The 25948-nt window shown below is 43.3% G+C and overlaps 5 protein-coding genes and 1 pseudogene across 7 annotated transcripts; 4 read left to right on the top strand and 2 right to left on the bottom strand.

The window, feature by feature from the left end:
* Positions 1-444: 444 nt before the first annotated feature.
* On the bottom strand, positions 445-1302 carry LOC306797253 (gamma-crystallin M3-like; the record flags this gene model as incomplete). Its single annotated transcript, XM_079296513.1, has 3 exons — positions 445-717; positions 922-1164; positions 1291-1302. The coding sequence occupies 3 exons, from the start codon at positions 1300-1302 to the stop codon at positions 445-447; spliced, it is 528 nt and encodes a 175-aa protein (XP_079152639.1).
* Positions 1303-2759: 1457 nt separating this feature from the next.
* On the bottom strand, positions 2760-3468 carry LOC306797473 (gamma-crystallin M3-like; the record flags this gene model as incomplete). Its single annotated transcript, XM_079296839.1, has 2 exons — positions 2760-3038; positions 3154-3468. The coding sequence occupies 2 exons, from the start codon at positions 3466-3468 to the stop codon at positions 2760-2762; spliced, it is 594 nt and encodes a 197-aa protein (XP_079152965.1).
* A 621-nt stretch (positions 3469-4089) lies between these two features.
* LOC306797252 (gamma-crystallin M3-like) lies at positions 4090-5171 on the top strand (annotated as a pseudogene). The gene is made up of 3 exons: positions 4090-4167; positions 4243-4491; positions 4893-5171. The product of its transcript is annotated as a gamma-crystallin M3-like (transcript).
* Positions 5172-6519: 1348 nt separating this feature from the next.
* Positions 6520-7306, top strand: LOC306797472 (gamma-crystallin S-1-like; the record flags this gene model as incomplete). The annotated part of the gene is made up of 3 exons (XM_079296838.1): positions 6520-6528; positions 6634-6876; positions 7034-7306. 3 exons carry the CDS (start codon positions 6520-6522, stop codon positions 7304-7306), a joined length of 525 nt encoding a protein of 174 aa, XP_079152964.1.
* A 2611-nt stretch (positions 7307-9917) lies between these two features.
* LOC306797299 (ETS translocation variant 5-like) lies at positions 9918-15895 on the top strand. Of its 2 annotated transcripts, XM_079296585.1 has the most exons (14): positions 9918-10015; positions 11202-11267; positions 11356-11440; positions 11540-11587; positions 11725-11775; positions 12338-12446; positions 12648-12920; positions 13005-13267; positions 13403-13465; positions 13579-13647; positions 13733-13884; positions 14079-14180; positions 14375-14634; positions 15125-15895. In XM_079296585.1, exons 2-13 carry the CDS (start codon positions 11220-11222, stop codon positions 14603-14605), a joined length of 1494 nt encoding a protein of 497 aa, XP_079152711.1. In that variant the 5' UTR covers positions 9918-10015; positions 11202-11219; the 3' UTR covers positions 14606-14634; positions 15125-15895. The 2 variants fall into 2 exon arrangements, with proteins under 2 accessions (XP_079152711.1, XP_079152710.1); XM_079296584.1 differs by having other exon boundaries at positions 14375-15895.
* Positions 15896-22991: 7096 nt separating this feature from the next.
* Positions 22992-24549, top strand: LOC306797300 (trace amine-associated receptor 13c-like; the record flags this gene model as incomplete). The annotated part of the gene is made up of 1 exon (XM_079296586.1): positions 22992-24549. One exon carries the CDS (start codon positions 22992-22994, stop codon positions 23976-23978), a length of 987 nt encoding a protein of 328 aa, XP_079152712.1. The 3' UTR covers positions 23979-24549.
* Between the last annotated feature and the right edge of the window lie 1399 nt (positions 24550-25948).

Here is a 25948-nt window from a genome sequence, read left to right as displayed (position 1 = left end):
ATGTTCATATTTCAGACCTTATGCTGTAAATGTGCTGTACATGTTATTATACACGCTTGTATTTGTATTTCAGCCAACTTTCAGGAAAAAAAACACACTTTTTTGTGCTCTTCATATGAGTCGATTCCGACAACTTAATCTGTATATTAATCTGCCTATGAATCTGAAGACCGCTGAGTGGGCCAAACTGTCACCGATCTTAAATGTGCTCAGAAAAGAATTCAAACAAAATATGCGTCAAATCATTTTATTGTTCTAGAGGTAAATTCATCGTGGCTGGATTGCACAGTACAACTGGAAACTACATGCAAACAATGCACAAATCACAGTTTCGGGATAAAAACAAGGCTCCTCCTCCGCGCCTCTCACTTCGACATCTCGTTAATGTTAATAAAAACAAAAGCATCTGCAAACCCTAGCAGCTAAATATCAGGGATCAGACAGTTAGGACTCTGTGATGCGTCTGATGGAATTGAACCTCATGTCGTCGCTGCTCATCTCCCTCAGGTTCCTGTACTTCCCGGGTTTCAGATAAAACATCCGGCCCTCGTAGTTGGGCTGCTCAAACATCAACCAGTAGCCTTCCATCACGTTGCAGGACTGCATGTCAGACATGTGACAGTGGTCCTGGATGGAGTCGCAGTCCTCCGTCAGCTCCTGCATCTGCCCTTCGAAGTTCGCTCTCTCGTAGATCCTCATCTTAAAGGGTCCCTTGTGCTGTTAGAGTACAACATGTCAAATTAAATATGCATTGATCCAACAACAGCAGAAGCAAAAGCAGGTTCTCCACCTAATCACGTCCTGGAGACTCAAGTGATCCAGATGTTCTCCTCTGATTCTGGGTAAGAAGCGACCAAACACATCTCTCATGTTCCTTTACGTGACATGTCTGTCCTTCAGCGGTGTTGTGCTCATATTTACCACAGGGACAATGCGGCAGGACTGGATGCAGTCGTTGAAGCCGATGGTGTTCTGGTACTCGGGGTACTCTCCCCGGGTCAGGAGGTACTGCAGGCCCGTGTAGTTGGGCTGGTCGTAGACCATGAACGCCCCGCTCTCCACCCTGCAGGAGCTGCATCGGCTCAGGTGAGAGGCGATTTCAGAGCAGTCGCTGGTGCACTCATACGAGCGGCCCTGGAAGTTTCTCCCCTCGAAGAAGACGATCTAGAGACGAAGACATGAAGAGAAGCTACATGTGAGTAAACGGGAGTTTGTTTGGTACATATACAGTATAAAAGCTTGAGCTCGAGGCAGCATCTGGCTGCTGCAGCGGTCTGCACCCTTCATTACCTTCCCGCTCATGGTCACACTATTTGATTTCTGTTGTCCTTCCCACTGGCGCGCTGCCTTTTATGCATCATGTGACATCAAAAGAATCTGGCCCCTCAATTGTACAAAATGACCGAGTCAGCTCATCTGCGTGGGATGTCCCCGACTGTATTATACAATCGAAGCTGCGGACAGATTAAACTGTAGTGGTGCAGGGTTCACAGTGACAAAGCAAACTCTGGTTATTGCATTACCTTTGTATTTCATTTTCTTTATCGGGCACGTTTACGTCGAGAGAACAGTATGCAGCAGACCCACGATTAAATCAAATGCTTTGATTTAAAGCTGAAATATCACTTTTGAAAGCAGACATAACGCGTTTTGAATTAATAAGAAATAAAACACAACATGGCTCAGTTCAGGAGTTTTGCATCACCAGTTTATTGTGGCCAAAGTTATCAAACGTTTTCATGGATATTACTGTTAATCTGACTATCACTGACACACTTTTGCTACATTACATTTCATCATGTCTCAAATCAACATTGAAATGCTTTTGACACGAACGTAAACACAGCGGTCCTCACAAGGAGGCACGTTTGTTTCATTGTCCTATAATTACCACCAGGTTTACGTCATCGCTCCGAGCAAAACGACATCTCATTGTTGCCCAAAAGCAGAATCCCAATAATGTGTGTGTCCTGCTTATCAAAATGTAATTTTATCCAAACAAATTCATGCTCCTCAGAGGTTGAAAAACACTCCATTAGCGTCCCGAGCACGATAGCGTAGAATGCACGACAGCTCAAAATATAACATGCTGATTGCCGTGAAATTAACTGAGTACATTAATGTCCTCAAGGGGGGTAAAACGTTATGAATTTATTAATCACATGACCTTTCCTTTTAGCGCCACCGTCAGGAGAGACTGAATATTTACTCAATGCCGTCCAACAGTGAATGACAAACTGCATTTTATATATCTCCGTGTTTGTTTAGGCAAAAAAAATATTCATTAATATTGTGATGTTTTTGTGATATATTATGCTTGTCAACGTGGAACCAGGACGTTGCTGTGCTGTACAGTAATGGTGCTGGCAATGGGCAGTCTAAGTAAAGCCTTCGTGTCATGTTTGGATTAAGGGGAGGTTGTAGTAATGGTGGGGAAACATGTGAATCACTAAACGTTCAGAGTGGAGGTGTGGGGAGGTGACTGTTGGGGAACTTGAGGCCGGATATATATACACATAAATAGTACTACATAGTAATATTAACGCAATTTAAAAAAAATACCAAACAGCTGTTCTCAAAGAAGCTCCCACAAAATGTAAACATGTACACATGAATGACTTTAAATCTTTATTTCGGGATGTTGCCCTCTGACCTCTTGGGGGACTTTCACCACCAAGCATGTAGTCACACCCAGCGTAAAGAAAACTACAAAACAGCAGAGAGATACTTCAAAATATGATCTTTATTTTCAACGACAATCAGCAGTTGTCCGTGATGCGCCTGATGGAGCTGATTCTCGTCACGTTGCTGGCTCCCGTCTCCCTGAAGTCCCTGTACTCTCCCGGCCTCACGTACATCATGCGGCCTTTGTAGCTGGGCTGCTCGAACATCAGCCAGTGGCCGTCGGTCACGTTGCACGACTGGCAGTCGGACATCAGGTAGCGATCCTGGATGGACTCGCAGTCGTCCATCAGCTCGTGCATCTGGCCGGCGTAGTTCTCCCTCTCGTGGATCTTCATCCTGAACTGCCCCCTGTGCTGTTGGAGCAAGACATGTCGGTTTCTAGACCGCCTTTTTCTGGAGTCTATCAGAGGCAACATAGTTCCCTATTCACCTCACATGCATGTCTGCCAAACTACCAAAATGTCTTACCATGGGGATCATGCGACAGGAGCGCACAGTATCCATCATGGCCATTCCCATCATGCCCATCATGCTCCCTATGCGCTGGAAGTCGGAGTACTCCCCTCTCTTCAAGAACACCTGGTTACCCGTGAAGTTGGGGTGGTCGTAAGCCACGAAGCACCCGTTCTCCACCCTGCAGGAGTTGCAGCGGTTCAGGTGCACGTGGATGTCGGCGCAGTCGCTGCTGCAGTCGTAGGACCGACCCTGGAAGTTCCTCTCCTCGTAGAAGATAATCTGCAGCAAAAAAAGATACAGGGAAGAACAGAAAGCAGCAGTTTGCATCATGCGTCTGTGAACTATTCCTCAATGTATTTCTACAGCGCCAGATTTCCCTGATACAAACGCATGATAAATATTACCTTGCCCATGGTGATGCTTTCAGTTTTTTTTTGCAAATGCTGCCAACCCAGCGCCACTTTTATATCGACTATGAGCTGCAGACCACCTTGCACACCTTTGTGTGAAACATCATGACTCATCACGAGGTGCACGTGGTTCTGCATTCATTTTTTTCCACAGCGAACCTCAATAGTTATTGTATGTTGAATGTTTGGGAGGTCAAGTCAGGTCATAACTGCAGCAAAACCATCCTCAAGTGATGTTTTTTTGATTTTCACTCTTCAAATGTTACAAGGCCAAAGCTTTGCTGTGTGGCATTTGTTCAATACTTTCAGTGTAACCATAAAGTTCACATCTGATAATCGCACCACGTAGAATTTTGACAGACGAGATATGCAATTTAATAGGAGTTTCTGGAAGTATAAACCCCAATACTCACAATAACTACTGCGGGTTCTGACATCCAGTGAAGTCTGCCACCCTACAGTGCTGCACTGTGCCACAATGTAGAGTGATGACTCAAAGGTTTCGGCACAAACCATGTGGCAATGCTACGGCTGTGCGATGTATAAAAAGGGAAAAGGGTCGATGTTGATGCAGTACGTCTGGGATTAGCTCACAAATATCATGGCCATGGGGAGGGTAAGTGAAGCTTTCACGATATGAGACACTAACATTGAAAAGAGTTAAGATGTTGATCAAGATCGGTATTCGCAGATCATATTCTATGAGGACCAGAACTTCCAGGGCCGGTCCTATGAGACCAGCAATGACTGCCCCGAGCTCACCTCCTACCTGAGCAGGTGTAACTCCTGCAGGGTGGAGAGCGGCCTCTTCATGGTCTACGAGAGGCCCAACTTCATGGGCCAGCAGATGCTGGTGCGGAGGGGCGAGTATGCAGACAACCAGCGGCTGATGGGAATGACTATGAGCGACTGCATCAGGTCCAGTCGCATGATCCCCATGGTAGGTTCGTCAGCTGTGTTCGTGTGGGCACAGTCGCCCCACCAATTACAGGAGGGACTCCTCCGCATTGTTGCGACTAAAAAGACTTGCAGAGCATGCGGTAAATAATCAAATTCTGTAAGTTCACTGAGCTGAAAGGACGCCCGACATGTTGGACTCCAACTACGTCAAAAGCAGCACAAGTTTTAAATGTTTAAATATTAAGATCACAAGTCAGTTTTCATGTTGTCATTACAGTTGTTTTCTTGAGGTAATGAGGTCATTAACTTGGGGGTAACCAACCGTTCTGCTTCCGTACCCCAGTCTCATCACACAAGTAAAAAACCACTGACGTGTAGATCTAAAGGTCGGGTTGAGTTCAGACGTCCGCCGTCATTTCCCTGCCGTTTCCTCGTCTGCAGCACAGAGGACCCTTCAGAATGAGGATCTATGAAAAGGAGAACTTCGGGGGCCAGATGCACGAGCTGATGGACGACTGTGACAATATGATGGACCGTTTCCGGATGTCCGACTGCCAGTCGTGCAACGTGATGGACGGCCACTGGCTGATGTTCGAGCAGCCCAACTACAGAGGCAAGATGCTGTACCTGAGGCCAGGAGAGTACAGGAACCTCAGAGAGACGGGGATGAGCAACATGATGAGGTTCAGCTCCATCAGGCGCATCACCGACTCCTGTTAACTCTGAATGCACCGGGTGGGAAAATAAAGCAAGCTGAAATCGAATGTTTCTGATTCCTGAATGTCATTCTGGTACAAAATTGAAAAGTGACTCCTACTGTTCGGCCCTGAGCAGCCGTTTACTTTCACTTCATGTCACCGTCTGGTGCGTTTATAGAAGCTCCGGCATTCAGAATTTGAGAGTGAGGTATTAAAAAAATCAAGCCCACAGGGGAAGCAATAAGCAAACAGGAAGGTTGTGAAAAAGATCATTAAATATTCCCTCCATTAAAAAGATTAGCTTCCCACAAAGCGGCTCCAAGCTGAACGGAAACTTCTGGCCTGGATACGTTTATTTAGTCCAAACACTTGTTTTGAATCACTGACCTTTCTGTCAGGCATTTTGACCACTCAGCTTTTGGATAATTTAATATAGCCTACATAATATAGATACATTTGTATCATACAAAACAAATATTAGGAGAAAGAAGGTAAAACTTAATAACTTGAGATGATGCAGTAATAACAAAAAATAATCCCAGGATAACTGGCTTCATACGACCAAACAAAAACTACACCTCATTTCAATGATTCTAATTCTAACAATATTCTTGCACCATAACCAGTCATAAAACGTTTTACTTGAGGTTGGTGCTGGATGAAAGGACAAGAAGTGTCCAAGTCGTAAAAGGTTCATCCTCCGAGGAGCATGAATGTGCTCCGTAAACAATCAGCCTTTTAGATTTTAATATTTTTGGTGTTAAAGTGAAAATATTCTCCTGACAGAACGGTTTGGTGGGTCACCAAATGCATTCGGAGTCATCTTCTGGGGATCATGAATATATGCAGTATTTGTCTGAATAAATCTGTTCAACAGACTGATATACTATTGCTGTGCACAACAATATTTCAATTTATCAGCATTTTTGGCAGATACATTTTAGCTTTAACTTCATCTCCTGAACTATTATCACACTAAAACAGTTAAACTACAACTACTGAGGTCAAGAGTGCATGTTGTTTGATATGAATCAGTTATGCGGTGTGTTAAATCACGACTCGGTGTCTCCTGTAAAGCCTCTGGAGCCTTCCCTGCGCTGTCACTGACTCAGCTCAAAGCGCTTCATATCAGACCAGATGTCCTGCAGTGGCCTTGTTGTTGTCAGCATGCTTTGCACTTTGTGCTTGCATTGTTTGGGGGAACAGGATTCGCCGCTTCAGGACAATGTGATGAGCCTGGATAAATATTTCCAGTTCACACAGAAAAAACCATGTGCTTAGTTGTATTGTTCTTGTTCTGTATAAAGAGAATATTGGAGGTGACTGCTTAAATGTTTGATACAACACAACCAAACTTATTTCTATTAACTATGAAGAAGGTGCATTTTCACAGATATAATGTAGCACATACAGTATTCTTAATGTGTGAAAACGATTTGCATGTATGTTAAAAATGTAATTTTTTGTTTGTATACTTTTTCAAGATCATCTTCTACGAGGACAGAAACTTCCAGGGTCGATTCCACGAGTGCGACAATGACTCCAGCGACCTGCACACGTACTTCAGCCGCTGCAACTCCATCAGAGTGGAGGGAGGATTCTGGGTAACCTACGAGAGGCCAAACTGCATGGGCTACCAGTATGTGCTGAGTCCGGGAGAGTATCCAGACTACCAACGCTGGCTGGGCATCAATGACACCATCCGGTCCTGTCGCATTATTAGGAACGTAAGTCAAAATATGTTAAGTCTTGGAGTTTGTTACTTTTATGCTTTTGAATATGAGCTTTTTTGTTTTTGTTTGTTTTAGTCTGCATATATCTTTTCTTGCTCAAGCTTTTAATTGTTGCAAATGTTCAGCGTCCTTCATTTTTGTATTCTTCCAGTTGGGGACCTCGTGGAGGCTGAAGGTCTGGGAGAAGCCCAACTTTGAAGGCCAGACGACGGAGCTGGCAGACAACATGCCTGTCTTCCACGAGCGCTGGCACAGCCGTGACGTCCACTGCTGCAAGGTGTTCGAAGGCGCCTGGATCTTCTACGAGCATCCGAACTACAGGGGGCGCCAGTACCTGCTGGAGAGGGGCGAGTACAGGCGGTACTCTGAGTGGGGGGGCGTGCAGCCCACTGTGGGATCCATCCGTCGGGTTAAGGAAAACTAGCCATGTCGTTCTTTAAAAAGTGGGAAAAAGCTGAGCGCACATCTTGAAAAATAAAGTCATTATACGACATGATACTCTTTTATTTTCTTTTTCCCCCCCTAAAAATCTGCATTATTAACCATATGTGATGTCACATATTTAATGGGTTTCAACTCACAATCAGTTATTTATTTTAAAGCTACTACAAGGAACCTTCATTTTGTTTTGATTATGGCGGCCCCTGTGGACAAAAGCGGTAGTGTTTCCGAGCACCAGGCTCCCTTTAAAGAAAACCTCTCATTTTATGAAAACTAATATTCTGTTTATGAAATGCAATATCTTGACTGGTGATAGGTGGTGAGTAAAAGTAAATGCTATAGAAACTCAGCACATAAAATACGACATTGCAGCATGAAAAATTAAAACACATTGACAGCATCCAGTCACAATTTCAGCAGCACCACGGGAGCAGTCGGACAGCAACTTTAAAACAATTGCAGCATCAGCTAATGTGCCAAAGTTAATGGGGAGCTCATTTGAATGACAATAAATCTACTGGCAGTGCATTTCATCAGCCTTTATATGAAAGTGGAGCATCAGTAATGCAGTGTGAATGAGGGGCTTTGACTTGATAGGGTGAGGAGGAACATAAGGTGACTAAGGTACTCACCTTCCCCGTGCGGAAGAGGACCGCACGGAGCAGGGAAGTGTGAAGAGGCAGAGGACCGGTGAGGACGCAGCGCCCTCCAATTCAGGCCTCTGAATCTCCAAGAGGAGGACCACTTTGCATAACCCCTTTGCATAACAGTATTATGTCGGTCAAATTGGTCAAATTCTGCATCGTATTCCCCAAAACTAGTCTTCTTGAGCGGCAACGTTTGGAAATAAGTCAATATATGACAAGTCTTGTCTTTAATTTGAATTCCCACTATAATAAATAGTATAAATGGACCATGTTTACCCATATTTCTGTTCCATAAAACCATATATGTAACAAAATGCTTATTGTATTGACAAGTGTTGTTCACCTGCATCGGAAATGCTGACTTAAAGTCCCTCTCTTTGTTGTCCGGTTGCAGTCTTTCTCTCCATGAGCACAGCTTTTCTCACTAACCGCACACTAACAGGTGGGACGTGAAATACGTTGAAGGCAATGTTGTTTCTGGACACTGGAAGTTTACACAATGTATTTGGTAACTTTGCATTGTTGCAACTACATCATATTAACAATTCTAAAAAGTCAGCAAGTAAAGGGAAACTACAAAAAGATACTGAGAGAACTCTAGTAGACCTTCAGGAACAGGAGAGAGAACATAAACACAACCTGCAAGGCAAGGCAAGTTTATTTCAACAACAAGGTGCTTCACATAAAACCATTAAAAGCATCAAAACATAAGGCAAAAGAAAAGGAGATTTAAAACATACATTGAAACAATAATTGATGTCTCCCTGAGACATTACGCTGCACGCAATCAACCATACACTGCCGCAATTCTGCAATTACTCGCACACAAACCACGTCTGGAAAAGATCTCTGCCGATCTGCGTTTTATAGTGTAGTGCAGACACATTTGATAAGAAACTGTAATTTCCTGACACACAGGATATGTTAGATGATGTCATGCTTGTTTATCTGCCAGAGCGGATGAATAAAAGTCTGTGGTTTGATGTCCACGCAGTAGTAGACGTGTGAGGGCTGAGTAAACAGGAGACGCTGCAAATCAGTAACAGAGCTGCTGAGCTGATTTTTGAACTGGAACTGGAACTTTTATCACACACACAGATCGTTTCTGGCATCCCATGATGCTGATCAAGCAGTTTCTAAGAACACAAACAATCATTGCAACCTGAAACAAATAACTATTCTTTAACTTGCACAAAGAGTTTCTTTGTTGCATGCATTGTGTTATATATTGAAGCATTATGCACATGATTTACATTTTACACAGTCTTATATTTCTATTTTTCTAATATTTCTTGTTTTTAAGCAATATTTATTATATTGTTCGTAAGAGCAACTTTACCAATTCCTCCCAAGGATAAATTAAGTATCTCTGACTCTGATGAAAACCTCATGCTAGCCTGTGAGTACACTATTACTAAATACCAGATGTAATAGATAATCAGGTGGCATGCTCGGTGATCTCTCTGCAGCGAATGAAGCGGAAAGAGATCAAAGTGGAATTAAAACTGCTTTTCCACCCACTGAGATGAATGCACTTAGAAGCAGTCATGTGTGATGCTGGATTCAATTTTGGTAAACTATATTGTGTTATGTATCATTGGATAAATGTAATAATCGTAAAATAATAGTAATAATAGTATCAAGTAGTAATAATTCACCTAAACTATTCCACTTATTTATTCCTATTTTTACAATAATTGTATTTGTTTGTGCACATTTAGAACTGAGAAGTTAATCAATGAGTGTCACTTGATTCATGGTTTATTTATTTATTTGTTTATTTACGTCGATCTGGCCCTTTAAGAGAGCTGTGGCGACATGAATGAAACGTAGGCATTCATAAAAAACACAACCGACGCACGTCAGAGCAGTCTCAAACGCGATTGGCTCGCCCTTTGACTGGCTTCGTGCTCCAGCCAATGGGAGAGCAGCAGAGGGCTCTGGGTCAGATCCAGCCCTCAGATCTCTTCATTGACAAAAATCCACAGCCGAGAGTTTAATTCGAGGAGCTACAGGGGATGTAGACAAGAAACGTCACTTATCAAGTGAGTGCTTAATTGTTACTAGAACACTTACGAACGCGCGTCGGGGCTTTTATTTTGCTTTGTTTGGTCACATCGACCGCATCGTCGCGGTTTGTTTCCGGCTGCGAGGGCAGCAGAAATGGGTTAAGAGGCGAACGCCATTTTCGGACAAATCAAAGGCAACATTTGCGTCCATTTCCCCGCATCTGTCCGCTCTGCAGAGAGGGATTTCCGCCTGCAGCAGCTGTCTTTGCGGCCTGTTAGCATCGCGAGTCTGTCTGTGTGGTAAATTTCTCAATGGAGGAGCTGCCCCCCCCCCCCCCCCCCCCCCCCCCCCCCCCTCCTCCTCCTCCTCCTCCTCTCCGCGAGGATCAAGTTTCACTTCATTGAGAAAAACAAGGAGGTCCCACCTCACGCGCTGGTCTCTCCTGTGCGTCACGCCAAATCCTATTCACTAGTCTTTGATTTTTGGTCTATTTAAGGTCAGAAACAGCACTAATAGGAGTCATGTCGTCTGATGTGGTGTTGAAATACAGGGAACGAACCAAACTTATGTTACAACTTTTTTGCGTGTTATTAACGCGTCAGTCTTCGGACAAAAGCAGTTGTGAGAGGTGTTGTTTACCTACGGAAGCCCTCTGCAGTCATCAAAGGTGATTTGTGACTTCCAGATGTTGTGATCGCCATCTAACAATTATGAGATGAAGGCGTGAGACCTTTTAATCTAGTTTGAATGAGCCTGATGGGGTACTTTAAAAGCAAATATCTAAACAATAATAACTGTATTAGTTTAGTTTAAAGTCTTGCTGGGCCAGAATTCAAAAGATTAAACCAGTGTTTCCAAAGTTGAACCCATTTTACTATCACCGTAAGGTGTAAAAACACAAAAAAACAGTTTTGAAGTAACAATGTAAAGTATACTTGATTTGTAATAGTATTTAAAAACAACTATAATTTGTCAGTAAACGTTCCATTCACTCATGGAAACTGTAGGATGTGGTTGAAAGCTCATCGAAATATAATAAGTGTGTCTTTTGAGTTGATATGTCAGGTTTAACTTACAGGAAGTTGCATAATGTTGCTTTTATAGCCACTGTAAACCAGCTGTTGGGTCATGTGGAGTTGTAGTATTGGTGGAGAATAAATGCTAATTAGCCAAATGCACTGGAAATTCCCTAATCTGTCGTCCCGCCCCTCTTTATTCCAGGGTGAAGACTCCTCCAACATGGACGGCTTTTATGACCAGCAGGTCCCCTTTGTGGTGCCTGAGAGTGTGAGTGCACGGAGCCCAGCGACAACTCGTCACGTTTTAAGGTTTACAATTCATGTTCACTGAATGTGTGTTTTAATCAAACCTCCAGAAATGTCACGTAGAGGGAGCGGAGAGGTGTCTCAGCGACCGGAAGAGGAAGTTCATGGACACGGAGCTGGCTCAGGACACAGAAGGTAGTCTCATCATGTGTGAACGTGATCTCCTAAAGGGGCGTGCTTGTCTGCGAGAAAGCAATATTCAGCTTTCTTGATGCGTTTATAACTTTCTTGCAGAGCTCTTCCAAGACCTGATCCAGCTCCAGGAAATATGGATCAGAGAAGGTGAGACCTGAAAGCATGGAACATAGAGAATACGTAACTGAAGTAGAGAAACAGGAAGCACTAAATCACAACACTGTATAAGTGGTTTCAAGGGTGAGAATCCGATTTTTAATATCCTGTGTTTTCCCCTCTGACAGCTCAAGTTCCTGATGACGAGCAGTTTGTCCCAGATTTCCAGTCCAATAAGCGTGAGTGGCTGCTTCTCCTCTAATATTTTAAGAAAGCACTCCGAAGTGTCGCGCAACAGGGAGCGAGCGAACACTTCAGAGAATAACGCACATGCTGAATAGATGTCTGAAGATGGTATTGTGTTTACTGGCAACACAGTTTATGACGGGCCAATGAAATCTGATTGGATGGAAACCGTCACCGCAGATTTCAGGAAGGCTGAGATCAGATAGGAGGCTTTATTTCTGCTGCTCAAACGTGAGCCGCAGAGAGTGAAAACATTGTTTAACCCTTTGTTTTGCCATCACATCTCTGCGTGTTAGTCACAAGACTAATATGTCGGCTCCCAATATTCATTTGGTATTCTGTAAGAAGCAGGACAGATGTTTGTAGCATTTTTGTACCTTAATTAGAAAATTGTTAAATATAGCCAGCACTTGTTTGATCGTAATAAAACATAATTCTATTCACCTACGTTGTATTGCGGTGATGGAAGACGTCTCCTCAGCACATAAAAAATACCCATCAAGCTAAATATTAGGACAACAGATGATTGTTATTCATGTGTGTGTGTGTTTGCAGCGATGTTTCATGGACCGCCTGTCAGCAAAGTGAAGAGAGAATCCAGTCCGTCTAAAGACCCGTCTCCCTGCAGGACGTCCCACGCTGACATGTGCCTTTACAGTTACAGGTATACCATCAATGCGTTGTTATGGTTTGAGTATTTATACATGTTTAATTTTGCACTCATTTTACCATAATCAATATATATATTTGATTCATTTGGTGTGCATTAGACTCGTCAGGTGCTATATAAATTGATTTAAGGATATTAGTCCTATCAGCCTCGATGAAAGGTGGTGATCAGCTGCTTCCTGTTTACTCTCCTCAGTGCCTGTGACAACAAGCCAGCTGGGCTCAAAGCTCTGCCTCCCGCCTCCACACCAGACCACTGTGGCTCCTCCCATCCTGCTGGACCTCCACCCGTACAGAGGCAGTTAAACCCTTCTTCCCCCCAGCTGACCAACAACTGCCCCGCGACCCATGCTCCCTCCCCGAGCCCCTCCCACCACCACAACCTCCCGGCGGCCAACCAATGCCAGCAGTTTGCTCTGCCGCGCCCCCCCGTCAGCTGCCCCAGTTCATCCTTCACCACGGAACAACGGTGAGTTCTTATCCAATGTGATTTTAAGCTGCAAACAAATGCAGTTGAAACCCTCAAAACCTCTTGTGTTCCTCAACACCTCAGGTTTCAGCGGCAGCTGTCAGAGCCCTGCTTGTCTTTCCTCCCTCCGGAGAAAACGGTAAGCGCGCCGTACCGGCCCTCGAGCCGCGACGGCCGACCGTCGTACCAGCGCCACCTCTCGGACCCCCCGGTCCCCCAGGGCCCCCGGGGTTTCAAACAGGAGCTGGTGGATCCACGATACCCAGAGCCAGGGCTGGCCCGGACCCAGACTGCTTTCAACCACGTCACGATCAAACAAGAGCCAAGAGACTTTGGCTTCGACTCAGGTGAGTGTGTCACCTGCTACGTCTACTCACACTCTAAAGTCAAGTATTGAATGCTATTGCTGTTTTTACAAAACAATAATAGCAACCTAGGACTCGGTGTTGAGACTCTAAAGACAATTTGCTCCCGTCTTCCAGAGGTTCAAACCTGCCAGTCATCATTTGGGAAGTCTTCAGTCTTGTACCAGAATAACGGTGTCGGTGAGTTTGTGTGTGTGTCTTTTATAAAATAAGTTTATGTCGTGGTGTCTGAGCCTGCGGGGTTTCTCAGTCGAACAAATGTTTCTGATAATATTTCTCGTTTCTTCACACAGGTCTCGGTCATGACAGAGAGCAGCATCTGTACTACGACGACGCCGGTGTCGTGCCAGAAAGACTGGACGGTGAGATCCGATTCTGACAATTTTTTTTTTTCTGGTGAAATAGCGAGCGATTTACTCATCGTGTCTTCTTTGACTCTGTGAGCAGGCAAAGTGAAGCAGGAGGGTTTGCCGTACCAGCGCCGCGGCTCCCTGCAGCTCTGGCAGTTCCTGCTCACACTGCTGGACAACCCGGCCAACGCACACCTGATCGGCTGGACGGGACGCAACATGGAGTTTAAACTAGTCGATCCAGAGGAGGTCAGTCCTCGCCGAACACCACACAGGGTTATTTTTTAAAGGCTTAGATGTTTACGCTTGAAGGGACTGATGAGACCTGGAAAGGATTAAAATAATCCTTACTTTTACCTTTTGGGGGGATTAAACCTAACCAACAGACAAAAAATTGTCCTTGTGTGTCCAGCTGGATGTTTTATTGAGTTTCTTGTGTGCAGGTGGCTCGGCTCTGGGGCCTCCAGAAGAACCGACCGGCGATGAACTACGACAAGCTGAGCCGCTCTCTGAGGTACTACTACGAGAAGGGCATCATGCAGAAGGTAAAGGCAGGTCTCACTGTTTACACATTTATTATGAAGTAAAAGTCATCTTTTTAATTTGACTTTTTTAAGGGTTTTCCTCATTGGAACCTTTTCATATTACAGGGTAATCTGGGTACTGTAGTTCATTTAAAATATTTGAAATTTGCATTAAAATTATCATCCTTTTCACCTCTGATTGGCTCGTCCTGCAGGTGGCTGGGGAACGGTACGTTTACAAGTTTGTATGCAACCCCGAGGCGCTTTTCTCCCTGGCTTTCCCAGACAACCAGAGGCCGAGTCTGAAGGCCGACCCGGACGCCATCCTGCCCCCCAGCGAGGAGGACGGCCTCCCCCCACCCAGCTACGAGGAGGAGGGTCCGTACCTGGAGGGAGCGGAGCAGTGCGTCCAGGGACTGGCTTTCCCTGACAGCTACCCGTACTAGACTCCACAGCCTGGCAGCTGCAGGAAAACGTGAGATATTTTACAGGAAGAGCCTGAATTACTGAGCAGTGTTTGAGATTTTCAACATGTATTCCCTCGTCTATGTCACGGGCAAGAAGAATTTATCAGAGAATTATTTTATTGAAAGTAAACCAAGCCAAAATCAGTGGATGTAAAAATCTGAAGTCTCTAAGACCGTTGATTTGGACTCACTCCCTCAGCAAAAATGCAATTCTTTGTCCAAAACTATTGTTGTTATGACGGGTTAGGGTCACTGTTTACAAAAGAAATTGTAAAGTTGAGATAAATTTGTAATTTTATCAAGAAAAAAAACGGTATTTCAAAATAAAAGTCAATAATATGACATAGAGATGATATTATAATTCAAGAATAAAGTTGTATTTTGTCTCAATAATGGTACACTTTAGTCTCATAAAAACTGCAACTTAATTCTCTTTATCTTTTTACGGTTTTTCTCTCGTAGCATGACAACCTTTTCTTCTCAATATTTCATGCTCAGAATCGCAGCTGTTTCCCCGCCTGTCTCAGTGACCCTACATCCTGCTGGGTTGTAGTTTTATAGCACGGCCGTCGCTGTAGTCCTCGCGTACCTGAACTCTGGGAATTCAACCAAAAAGTATCTTCAAACCGCGGGCACTCCTTTTACTCATGAAATTAGTTCTAATTGTTTTTCTTTGGTAAACCTTATACTGCTTGAAAGTGACACACTTGTATTTTCCAGATGGTATCGTCCTCCTATAAACATGTATATTGAAATGTCTTTTGTTTTGTTTCAAAGCTAATATTTTTGGCATTATATGGACATGTAATTTTTTCCTAAACTGTTTTATGACAAAGGTACTGCGACTATTTTTCTGTAATACTGCCACTAAGATGCTAATAATAAGCATGGACTTTCTTACAAGCGGCTCACCAGCTCTTGTACCGAGATAGTTTTCTGCATTTTGTATAGTTGATTTGCTTCAATGTGTAGAAAAAAGTGTATACATATGAATATATTTTTGCAAAAGGCTGCATTTGCTTGACATTGTACTATGAGCTGCAAACTTTAGCCTGCTAATGTATTGCATCAATTCCAGCCTCTCCGAGATGGATGACCTAGAGTCCTGCAGATAGAAATTGGATGTAGCTGTTTTGCTTCATGATCACGTGGTGGTTTGTGATGGAGGCTGGAGAAAGATACTGACACTGGTGTAACGTCTACCGTCAGATACTGTATGTGTGCCTTCTGTTGATCTTTACTGATACAATAAACTATTTTACTCTTTTATTTCGCCTATCGTTTAACGTTGTTCAAAGCTTTGTCTTAAGTCAAGCAGCAGCAGCAGCAGCGGCCTCTGCTGTTTGTTGGAGAAGTGAAAATGTTTACGGAACCTGATATTTCCAAGCTGTTTCCCAATTCAAATACTGACCAGGCCCCACCCTGATTATCAAAAATGTCAAAAATACAAATAAGTTCAAAGTATTGAAAAAATCATAATTATGTCCTTATAACCCAAAAGCACAAAAGATGTAAATGCTGTACACAAATAAATAACCCTCAAAAATAAATAAAACCACCAAAAAGCTAATTAGATAAATAAACACAGCGTCTCTTTGTAAATGCTGTAACATCACAACTCATTTTACTATAATAAACAATATAATTCATAACACACAGCTACACTGTTCTCTATTATAGGATTCATTATCACTGTAAGCAGCATTTTATGGAGCTGGGAAGCAACTTTGTACATTGATATACACACAATATATGTGTGATGTACTGTGTGATATTGCATATATTTTGCATCCAAAATTATAGATGGTTGCAGGTTGACTGGTGATTACATGGTCCGTGTGAACTATGGAAGAGTCTTCAGGTTTGTCTTTGTTATTTCATTCATGAACATTATGCAATTCACCACTCTCCATTCTTAATGCTAACTATTAATATAATTATACATGCATGTTAATTATTGGATGATTTTTAGATATGTTTCATGTTAAGAGCGATGTTTTTGTTTTGTCAAACATTTGGAGATATGCAGCCTCGATGGATGACATCTATACTTCTATTCTATTGAATAAGAACAAACTAACATCTGTACACAGCAGGAAACTGCAATAGTCAAATAACATGCTTCTTATATTTCAGTGATTTTGTGACTTTGTTTTGTGTCTCCATCCTCCAGAAAAGTTTGGAGGAGTAGCTGGAGAGCGAGAACGTTGAAGACAAGCAGAGGATGCTGGACGAACTCGCAGAGTAAAGAAACATAAGTAAATCAAAAGTATTCTCGCAAGACTTTTCCTCTGGTCCTCCATTTGTTCTTTGTGAATCACAATTAAGCGAGAAGTAACCCCTCGGGTCATTGTCAGCCATCTTGGATTCCGGTCCAATTTCTGTCAGAATCACATGCATATGAGTGTTTCCAGGTCCACACCTCATTCACATCTGCAAGGTACTTAATCAGTTACTGGACTGCCCGACGATTGAGATAAATGTTATAAAATAGATTAGATTAGGTAGATGTCCCCATATGCCTGTCCATTTCCTAAAGCCACTGTCTACGTAATTATAATAGTGTGCATGCTAGTCAGTATGTGTTTTGAAAAAACATACATCTGTTGCTGTTTCACCATGAGTGGCCCTTGGTGTTCCTGAGTATACAGGTGATGGGGCTGTAGCTGCTGGCCCTCGAGTCCACCGCATGGAGCTGCACTGTAACCCAGTTAACAAAAAGGTCGTCAGCAAATGAAATGCATGATTATAATATTAGAGCTGCAACTAATACTTAATTTCATTGTGGTGTCTCTAAACTTAAAAACCCAACTGAGAGGGAGAGCTGACCACGACAGCACCGAGCCTCTCTGACAGCTTACTAACGACTCTAAAACTCTAAAACTAACATTTAATGCAACACTTGAGCGAACAGAACATTCCGCTTCACTGCAGGTTCTGAACAGCAAAATAGCCACGTCGTGCTGCAAGCTTCTCACTCAATCACTAACCCGCTTGTTTTGGAAGATTTAACAGGAAGAAAAGTAGAGTAAAGTAAATAATACATTAGATACAATAATATATGTTGTGATGTGCTTTAGATGTGTACATGTGCTTACAGAACATTACAAACTCCATGTACACAACTGCAAAACAATATTCCTCAAATATTTCTTTCAGTATCTCAATCGTCTTGTTTTCAACTCCGCAGATGCCTCAACAAATGTGTCTTTCTAATCAAATTTGAGGAAAACAACTCTAATCTACAAAAACTTTTACAAAATTGAACTAATTGTTTTTGGCGTTATCTATCATTGGTAAATGATAATAATTTTTTTGTCCATTTGACATAATTGGCCACCTCGATTACCTAATAATGTGCTAATGTGATGAGAAATCGACCACAAACGCATGCAACTATGTCAACAAACACAGAGTGTAATACCTCCGAGATCCAATTATAGCTTCTCACCCAGCAGCAAAAACAAGCACTGATTAGTGTCCGAGAGAGGCACCTCATTAGCAGAGCTCGCCTCCTTCACAATGACTCTTTAAAGTGACACATCTAAACCACAGAGGCACCAGGCCAATCGGAGGTGTTAAAAAAACAAACGGTAGCAATGAAAACAGGTAAACAAGTCAAGTAGACTCTGCTCATGTCTCAAAAAGTTTTGAAACTCAGAGCAGTCGTCCATTCTCCATTCATGCTGGTGGATAAATAAACTTTTATGGCAGTTCACTTGGCTTTAGACTGAAATCTAACTGTAGAAAACTCTATTTAAACGTTGTTGGTTGAACATTAAACTGGCAAAAATGAGCTGGATGGGATGTGTCACCTAAAAGACTGACTGTGATAATTAGGACAGAATTACATACAGAACTAAATGTGTAGAATACGTAGTATACTTACTAAATGTATGAAACTATACGACTGTGTATGCCCATTAGATTCCATCAAAATAGAGTAGATATGTTATCTTTTGATCCTGTGTAGTTGACAGATGTTCTGAATATGATGGACATGACCTTTTGATCCCAGATGGAGTAGAACGTGGTGGTTTTATGATCCTCGGCCTTCAAAGAGAGATGTAGAGCTCGGGCCGCCGTGATGAACAATGAAGCCAGAAGGCCGGAACAATTAGAACTGCGACCTCCTCTGGGCTGAGGAGTCTGGCTCCTTCTGTGGCTCCTCATCTGTAACAATCTTTAGTACGGTCAATAGGTACCCGATTAGGGTAATGAAACCGGTGCCAAGTTTTTAAATCGATCCTCTTCAGATGAGTCACGATTGAATATCTGTTAGACTGTACGTGGGAGTCGGGGAATCGGCGTTTAGTAGGAGAAGGGTTAGGGTTAGGGTGCTGATCAGCTGTCTCCGGTGTTTACAGACATCTTCAACACCTCCCTGGAGACATGCCACGTACCAGCCTGCTTCAAGGCCTCCACCATCCCTGTCCCCCAAAAAGTCAAGGATCACGGGACTCAATGACTACAGGCCCGTCGCCCTGACCTCTGTGGTCATGAAGTCTTTTGAGCACCTTGTCCTGTCCCACCTAAACCTAAACCACTCACCGACCCACTCCTGGACCCCCTGCAGTTTGCCTACAGAGCCAACAGATCTGTAGATGACACAGTCAACTTGGCCCTTCACTTCATCCTCCAGCATCTGGACTCTCCAGGAACCTATGCCAGGATACTGTTTGTGGACTTCAGCTCTGCTTTCAACACCATCATCCCGTCTCTGCTGCATAGCAAGCTCTCCCAGCTGCACGTGCCCGACTCCACCTGCAAGTGGATCACAGACGTCCTGTCTGACAGGAAGCAGCACGTGAAGCTGGGAAAGCACGTTTCAGCCTCCAGGACCATCAGCACCGGCTCCCCCCAAGGCTGCGTTCTTTCCCCTCTGCTCTTCTTCTATTTGTCTATTTGTTATATTTGTAGTTTCTTCTTCTCCCTGTACACCAACAGCTGCACCTCCAGTCACCAGTCCGTCAAGCTCCTGAAGTTCGCGGATGACACCACCCTCATTGGACTCATCTCTGGTGGGGATGAGTCCGCCTACAGGTTGGAGACCGACCATCTGGTGACCTGGTGCGGTCTGAACAACTGTCTTTAGAGCTCAACGCTCTAAAGACAGTGGAGATGGTTGTGGATTTCAGGAAGAATGTAGCCCCACCAGCCCCTATCACTGTGTGTGACGCCCCCGTCGACGCGGTGGAGTCCTTCCGCTTCCTGGGCTCCATCATATCCCAGGACCTCAAGTGGGAGCTGAACATCAGCTCCATCACGAAGAAGGCTCAGCAGAGAATGTACTTCCTGATGCAGCTGAAGAAATTCAACCTGCTAAAGATAATGATGGTGCATTTCTACACAGCCATCATTGAGTCCATCCTCTGCTCCTCCATCACGATATGGTACGCTGCAGCCACTGCCAAGGACAAGGGCAGACTGCAGCGCATCATTCACTCTGCTGAGAGGGTGATTGGCTGCAATCTGCCGTCCCTCCAGGACCTGTTCGCTTCAAGGACCCTGAAGCAAGCAAGAAAGATTGTAGCCGACCCCTCTCACCCTGGACATGATCTGTTTGTGCCCCTTCCATCTGGCAGGAAGCTGCGGTCCATCAGAACCAAGACCTCACGGCACACAAACAGTTTCTTCCCATCCGCAGTCGGGCTCATTAAAAAAGCCCAGGTCCCCCACTGACTCTGTCATCCCCAGGACATTTCCTTCTGGTCTCTCCCCTGCACATCCTTTATTTCAGGTATTCCATGTCATGCTGATTCTGGCTGTGAAAAAATTTGCCCTGATACCAGTTTGATGTTATCGTTGTAGTTTCTGACTGTGGCCTCGGGTTGTAGTTGATAGTGATGGCCGTATCATGGAATTTCCGCAAGTGGAGCAGGGTCTGTTGCATTTAACCCTGTTGTAGCCCTGTAGGATTTTAAAGCACTGGATTGTGTCTGTTCGTTGTCGGCGGTATTCCAGTGTGGGTAGACCAAGGTGTACTAGTCGTTCTGTGTAGGATTTATCTGAAGTGCCTTGCACCAGTCTCGTGGCCCGGCACTGGACTTGTTCAATTGCATCCTTCTCCCGTTTGAATTTAGGTGACTCCAGATGAGGGCGGACGAGTCCCTTGTATAGGTGTAACAATTATGTCTTGTCCATTGCTTTGAAGGTGTGTTTGATAGCACCCAGTGTGCGGTTGGCCTTGCTAACTTTCCGGCTGAATGCAAGCTCAGTTTATGGTCGATCACTTCACCAAGATCTTTCTCTGTTTCTGTTGATTCGAGGGTATGTGTAACTCCGTCTGCACTGATCATTGTGTAGGTCAGAATGGGGTTGTTGTGTCCGAGGTGCAAGACTTTGCATTTCTCGGGGTGGAAGCGCATTTGCATCAGAACTGACCAGGCCTGGAGTTGATCTAGATTGAAGACTTGTGTGTTGAGGTTTGTGGGCGTCCAATATGGCTTGGTAGATTTTTGTATTGTCGGCGAACATGGATATGAAGTTGCTGACTGGGAATGTCACTGACAAAGAGGGTGAACAGTAGCGGGCCCGGGACGGAACCCTGTGGGACACCGCTAGTTACTTCAGTCCAGTTTGAGAGCTTCCCGTTGACTGTTACTTGTCAGAAAGTTCCTGATCCATAGCAGAATATTATCTCGGATGCCGAAGGAGGAAAGCTGTGCAAGGAGGCATTGGTGCGGGACTGTGAGGGTGTCTAAAGGTTTTTTAAAAAGTCATTCAACACTATTTTAAAAACAAGGCACATGAGTTCGACCAAAATATTTATGAAGGGTTAAGACAAATACATGTGGAAGTGTTTGCACTCTTGAAACACCGATTTTCAGGAAATGGTGTCCGGTGTGTGTAGCCAAGGTTCAAACAGATACTCATAATACACTCAACACTTCCTTATTATTACGGAAACAATACTTTAGCTTCTACTCTCGGGTTTCTACTTGAACATGTTGACATGCTTTAATGTTCATAAAACTCTTTGCTTTTATCATACTGTCTGTTTGAATTCACCTGAATTCAGCTGGGTCTCATGTCTGACACATCAGATACAGCAGTATACAAACATGAGATTCAGAACTTTGTCCAGTGGTGCGACAAACCTCAACGTCAAGAAAACAGAGGAGATGGTATTCGAATCCCCAAATACATTGGAGACCACTCACCAGTGGTTATCCATGACCAGAACATAGCACAGGTCGACTCTTACAGACACCTGGGTATACGCATTGACAACAAACTGACATGGAGTGTTCAGGTAGAAAATGGCTGCGCTAGGGTCCAACAGCGGCTACACTTCCTTCGTAGGCTGAGGGTCTTTGGTGTCAACCAGAATGTGTTGCTCCTCTTCTACCACACTATAGCTGAGAGCATCCTACGGTTTGGCATCGCAGCGTACAGCTGAAAGCCCAGATTACCCGGCTAACACAAAGAGCCATGAAAATCATCAGACAGGCCCAGAAGATTATTTCAGACCCCTCTCATGTCCTCCACTCTGCTTCTTCCCTCAGGCAGATGCTTCAGAGTCCCCCAGTGCAGGCTCGACCGCTTTAACAACTCCTTTGTCCCCCTGTCCACCAAAGCCCTAAATGGCAAGCTAGCCAGAGCCGAAGCCGTAACGCTGATTCTGATCTTCACTGGACACATGCACTTTCTATGATGATTCTATGTTGAGGAGGCTGCTCGACTCTTACTGTACATATTATGTACACTATTACGATGACTACAGGTGTGCTGTACGATGGGCGGTGTGAAATTTATTTGCTGTGCATGTACTGTAAGGTACTGTGCGTGCATGTGGACTGGCGACAGTCTGTGTATGTATGCACTGTGTTATTTTTGTGTTTTTTTAGCAGCAGACACTGTATGTGTCCAAGACAAATTTCCTTCGGGACGATAAAGTCTATCTTATCTTATCTTACCATCTGTCTTCAGCGGAACTGCTAGGCAGTTTGGGTCCATGTTTATTTCCTGTCAGCTGATGTCATTCACACACACCCTGCAACCGGGTATACACCTAATAGCTCGTTTAAAGACACAATTTGTGTTGCGTTTCCAGACTTTCACAGTATTTATACAGCACTTGGTGCTGCTTTATAACAACAAAAAAAGACATGAAAATCTCACTTTTTACAATATGGGACCTTATGTCTGATCTGAAAGTGGTCGGTAAACACACAATGTATGAGTGAAAAAACTAAAGATAAGTGTGAAAAGATAAACTAGAGGGGTTAATGACCTTGAAGATGATGATGAGGGGCACAGAAGTTACATCATCTCTTTGATTGTAAAAGTGGGAGGGAGATTAAGAGGATAAATCAGCTGTCTACTGGAGTATAATTTCTCATCCCTGCTTCCCTCCTCCCTGATGGACAGCACCGAGGGCTCTCTGCTCTGCTTTCCCAACCTCAACTCCTCCTGCAGGCGGCTGCCTAAACCCCGCTCCGAGACTGCTCTGCTCTACACCCTGCTGGCCTCCGTCTCTCTGCTCACCGTGACTCTCAACATGCTCGTCGTCATCTCCATCTCCCACTTCCGGCAGCTCCACACCCCGACCAACACCCTGCTCCTGTCTCTGGCCGTGTCCGACCTGATGGTGGGGCTGCTGGTGATGCCCATCGAAGGCCTGCGCTACGTGGAGACATGCTGGCTGCTGGGAGAGGTGATGTGTGCTCTGACTCATTATGTGTCTTTCTGTCTGGTCTCCACCTCTGTGGGCAGCATGGTGCTCATATCCATAGACCGTTATGTTGCTATCTGTGACCCACTGCTCTATGCCACAAAGATCACCCTGAACAGAGTTAAAACATGTGTCTGTATATGTTGGGCTTGTGCTCTTCTCTTCAATGGCTGGTTTATGATGGGACACTTAGGGCAGCCGGACAGGTTCAACTCCTGCCATGGGGAGTGTGTGTTGGTCATCAGCCAAATCTCAGGAACTGTTGACCTTTTTATCACCTTACTTGGGCCCTGTACTGTCATGGTTGTTCTCTATATGAGGGTGTTTACTGTTGCCATTTCTCAGCTGCGTGTCATTCGGTTGCAGACCGCTGCTACAACTGTTACGTTAGCTCCAACCGCTAAAAGATCAGAGAGGAAGGCAGCCAGGACTCTGGGGATTGTGATAGCTGTGTTTCTAATGTGCTTCTGCCCGACTTACTATCCCTCTCTAGCAGGCAAGGAGACCTCCACTAGCTTGTCATACTTTGCAGTGTTGTTTTGGATATTGCTAATTAACTCCTGTTTGAACCCTCTGATTTATGCTCTGTTCTACCCCTGGTTTAGAAAAGCTATCAAACTCATCATTACACTGAAAATACTGCAGCCTCACTCTCAGCAGGACAGGATCCTGTAGACTAAATTATCTGTGTTTGGTCACTTTTCAGTTTCAATGAAACATATGTCTGTATTGTGTGTGTGTGTGTGTATATATATATATATATATATGTGTGTGTGAGAGAGAGTGGTCTGATTACTCACTGTGTGGTCCTCAATGCACTAGACAGTGGCTTCAGCTGCAGACTTTCTTATTCTGTCACACGCTGCTGAAAAACATCATGACACATAAGATGAATGCAATGTTATAAAGTGACACAAATGTTCTATAATTTTTTGTATCATATAGGATTGAAAAATGTCAGCAAGATTTCCCTTTTACTGCAAAGTTCCTCTACTTCCTCATTACCGTTGTGTTTTTTAAACTGGGAATAATCTCCACTGAAAGATGTTGAGTCTGGTATGATTGAACAAAACCTTTACGGCTGCTTCTCTGTGCTGTTTTTGACTCTGACATGATTTATTTCCTGGAGCAAGTGAACAAATATAAGCCTGCAATTTTAAATCTCTGCCATGCTGTAGTTGTGTTTAACATGTAAATTACTGCCATGCAAAAACTGACATTGCAAAAATAAAAGTCAAATACAGAATTATACTTTTGTGTGTTATTCATCCACAGATGTAAGTGTAAAGCTGGATTTCTCGCCTGTCTGTGAACAAAGCCTGCAAATCATGTTTGAGAAAATGGTTATTACATTACATTTAAAATGGCAAAATATAAATGATAGATCTATATATCTCTTTGGAACATGTATTAAGACAACAGTGCTTTAAATGTGTTCTCGTTTCAAGATTACAAGTATTACTATTTTCATTGTACAACAGGGCTGCACAACGAAATGCAGATTGTTGTCCCATTTTGCCACCGAACAAAAACTTATAGTAATATATATATATATATATATATATATATATATACAGAGAGCGAAAATAAAAAATACATCTGTAAAGACCTATATAAAGAAGTGCCTTGAGTGTAACAGTTACATCTAAATCTACAAATTCATAACAAATAAATAGATACTTTATTCATCCCACAAGGGGACATTTGTTTACAGCAGCAAAAACTGTACTTAAACAATAAGAAATATGAAGTATCAAAATGCACAATATATACATATAAATATATACAATAAAAATAACAGAGTAATAGATATTATATATAAAAATTGCACAGTACATACAATGAAATAGAATAGTATTATTGTATTATTATAATACCATGTTGCATGTTGTACTATTTTGCATCATGTTGTTGGAGATATAACAAGAAAAATGAATCTCATAGCCTGTCCTCAATACTATAAGAGGCAAAGGTTACACACTTGTTTTACGATCAGAATCACACTGTTTTATTATCATAATCACACTATTGTTTTACTGTCATAATCACACCATTGTTTTATTGTCGGAATCACACTTGTTTTATTATCATAACTAACGTTACATACTCCGCTGCAGTGCAATCCTCGAGACAATAGGGGGCGATGTTGCGCTGTAACATTTAAATCTAACTCTGTTGACAGCAATGGGGACAGTGTGGATTTAACACCTTAACCTTTATGTAACCGTGTCAATATCATTGAACTGCTTTTATTGAAAGCATGTTATGGACATTGTGTCAGGCTGGCGGCGCCGTTTGTAAGGTAAAGACACTGTTTATTTGACACTAACAGTCTTTTTGTTCTCGTTGAAAGGTTGGCTAACTTGCTGCATGCTAACTAGCTGCATGCTAACTTTAGCCTATGCTTTAGCTGGAGCAGTCACTTTACGTTAGACAGTTATTTCAACCGCTAGCACCTGACATTTAAGCTTTCTATATGTGCATTTATATCAATAAACACTGCGATTTATATCAAAACCCTTTAAATATATATATATATATATATATATATATATATATATATATATATATATATATATATGTAACGTTATTGCACGACTACTAGTTTAGACCTTGTCGTCGATAAAATAACTAACATTACATTT

Source organism: Melanostigma gelatinosum (assembly GCF_949748355.1).
Source record: "Melanostigma gelatinosum genome assembly, chromosome: 24".
In the NCBI taxonomy this organism is placed as follows: Eukaryota; Metazoa; Chordata; class Actinopteri; order Perciformes; family Zoarcidae; genus Melanostigma; species Melanostigma gelatinosum.
Note: the sequence above shows the minus strand (reverse complement) of the source record. Positions and strands in the feature narration are given on the sequence as shown.

Coding starts and splice junctions, on each gene's coding strand:
- LOC306797299 (XM_079296585.1), top strand. CDS start 11,220: ATGGACGGCTTTTATGACCAGCAGGTCCCCTTTGTGGTGCCTGAGAGT. Junction 11,268..11,355: donor CCTTTGTGGTGCCTGAGAGT/GTGAGTGCACGG, acceptor TCAAACCTCCAG/AAATGTCACGTAGAGGGAGC. Junction 14,181..14,374: donor AGAAGGGCATCATGCAGAAG/GTAAAGGCAGGT, acceptor CTCGTCCTGCAG/GTGGCTGGGGAACGGTACGT.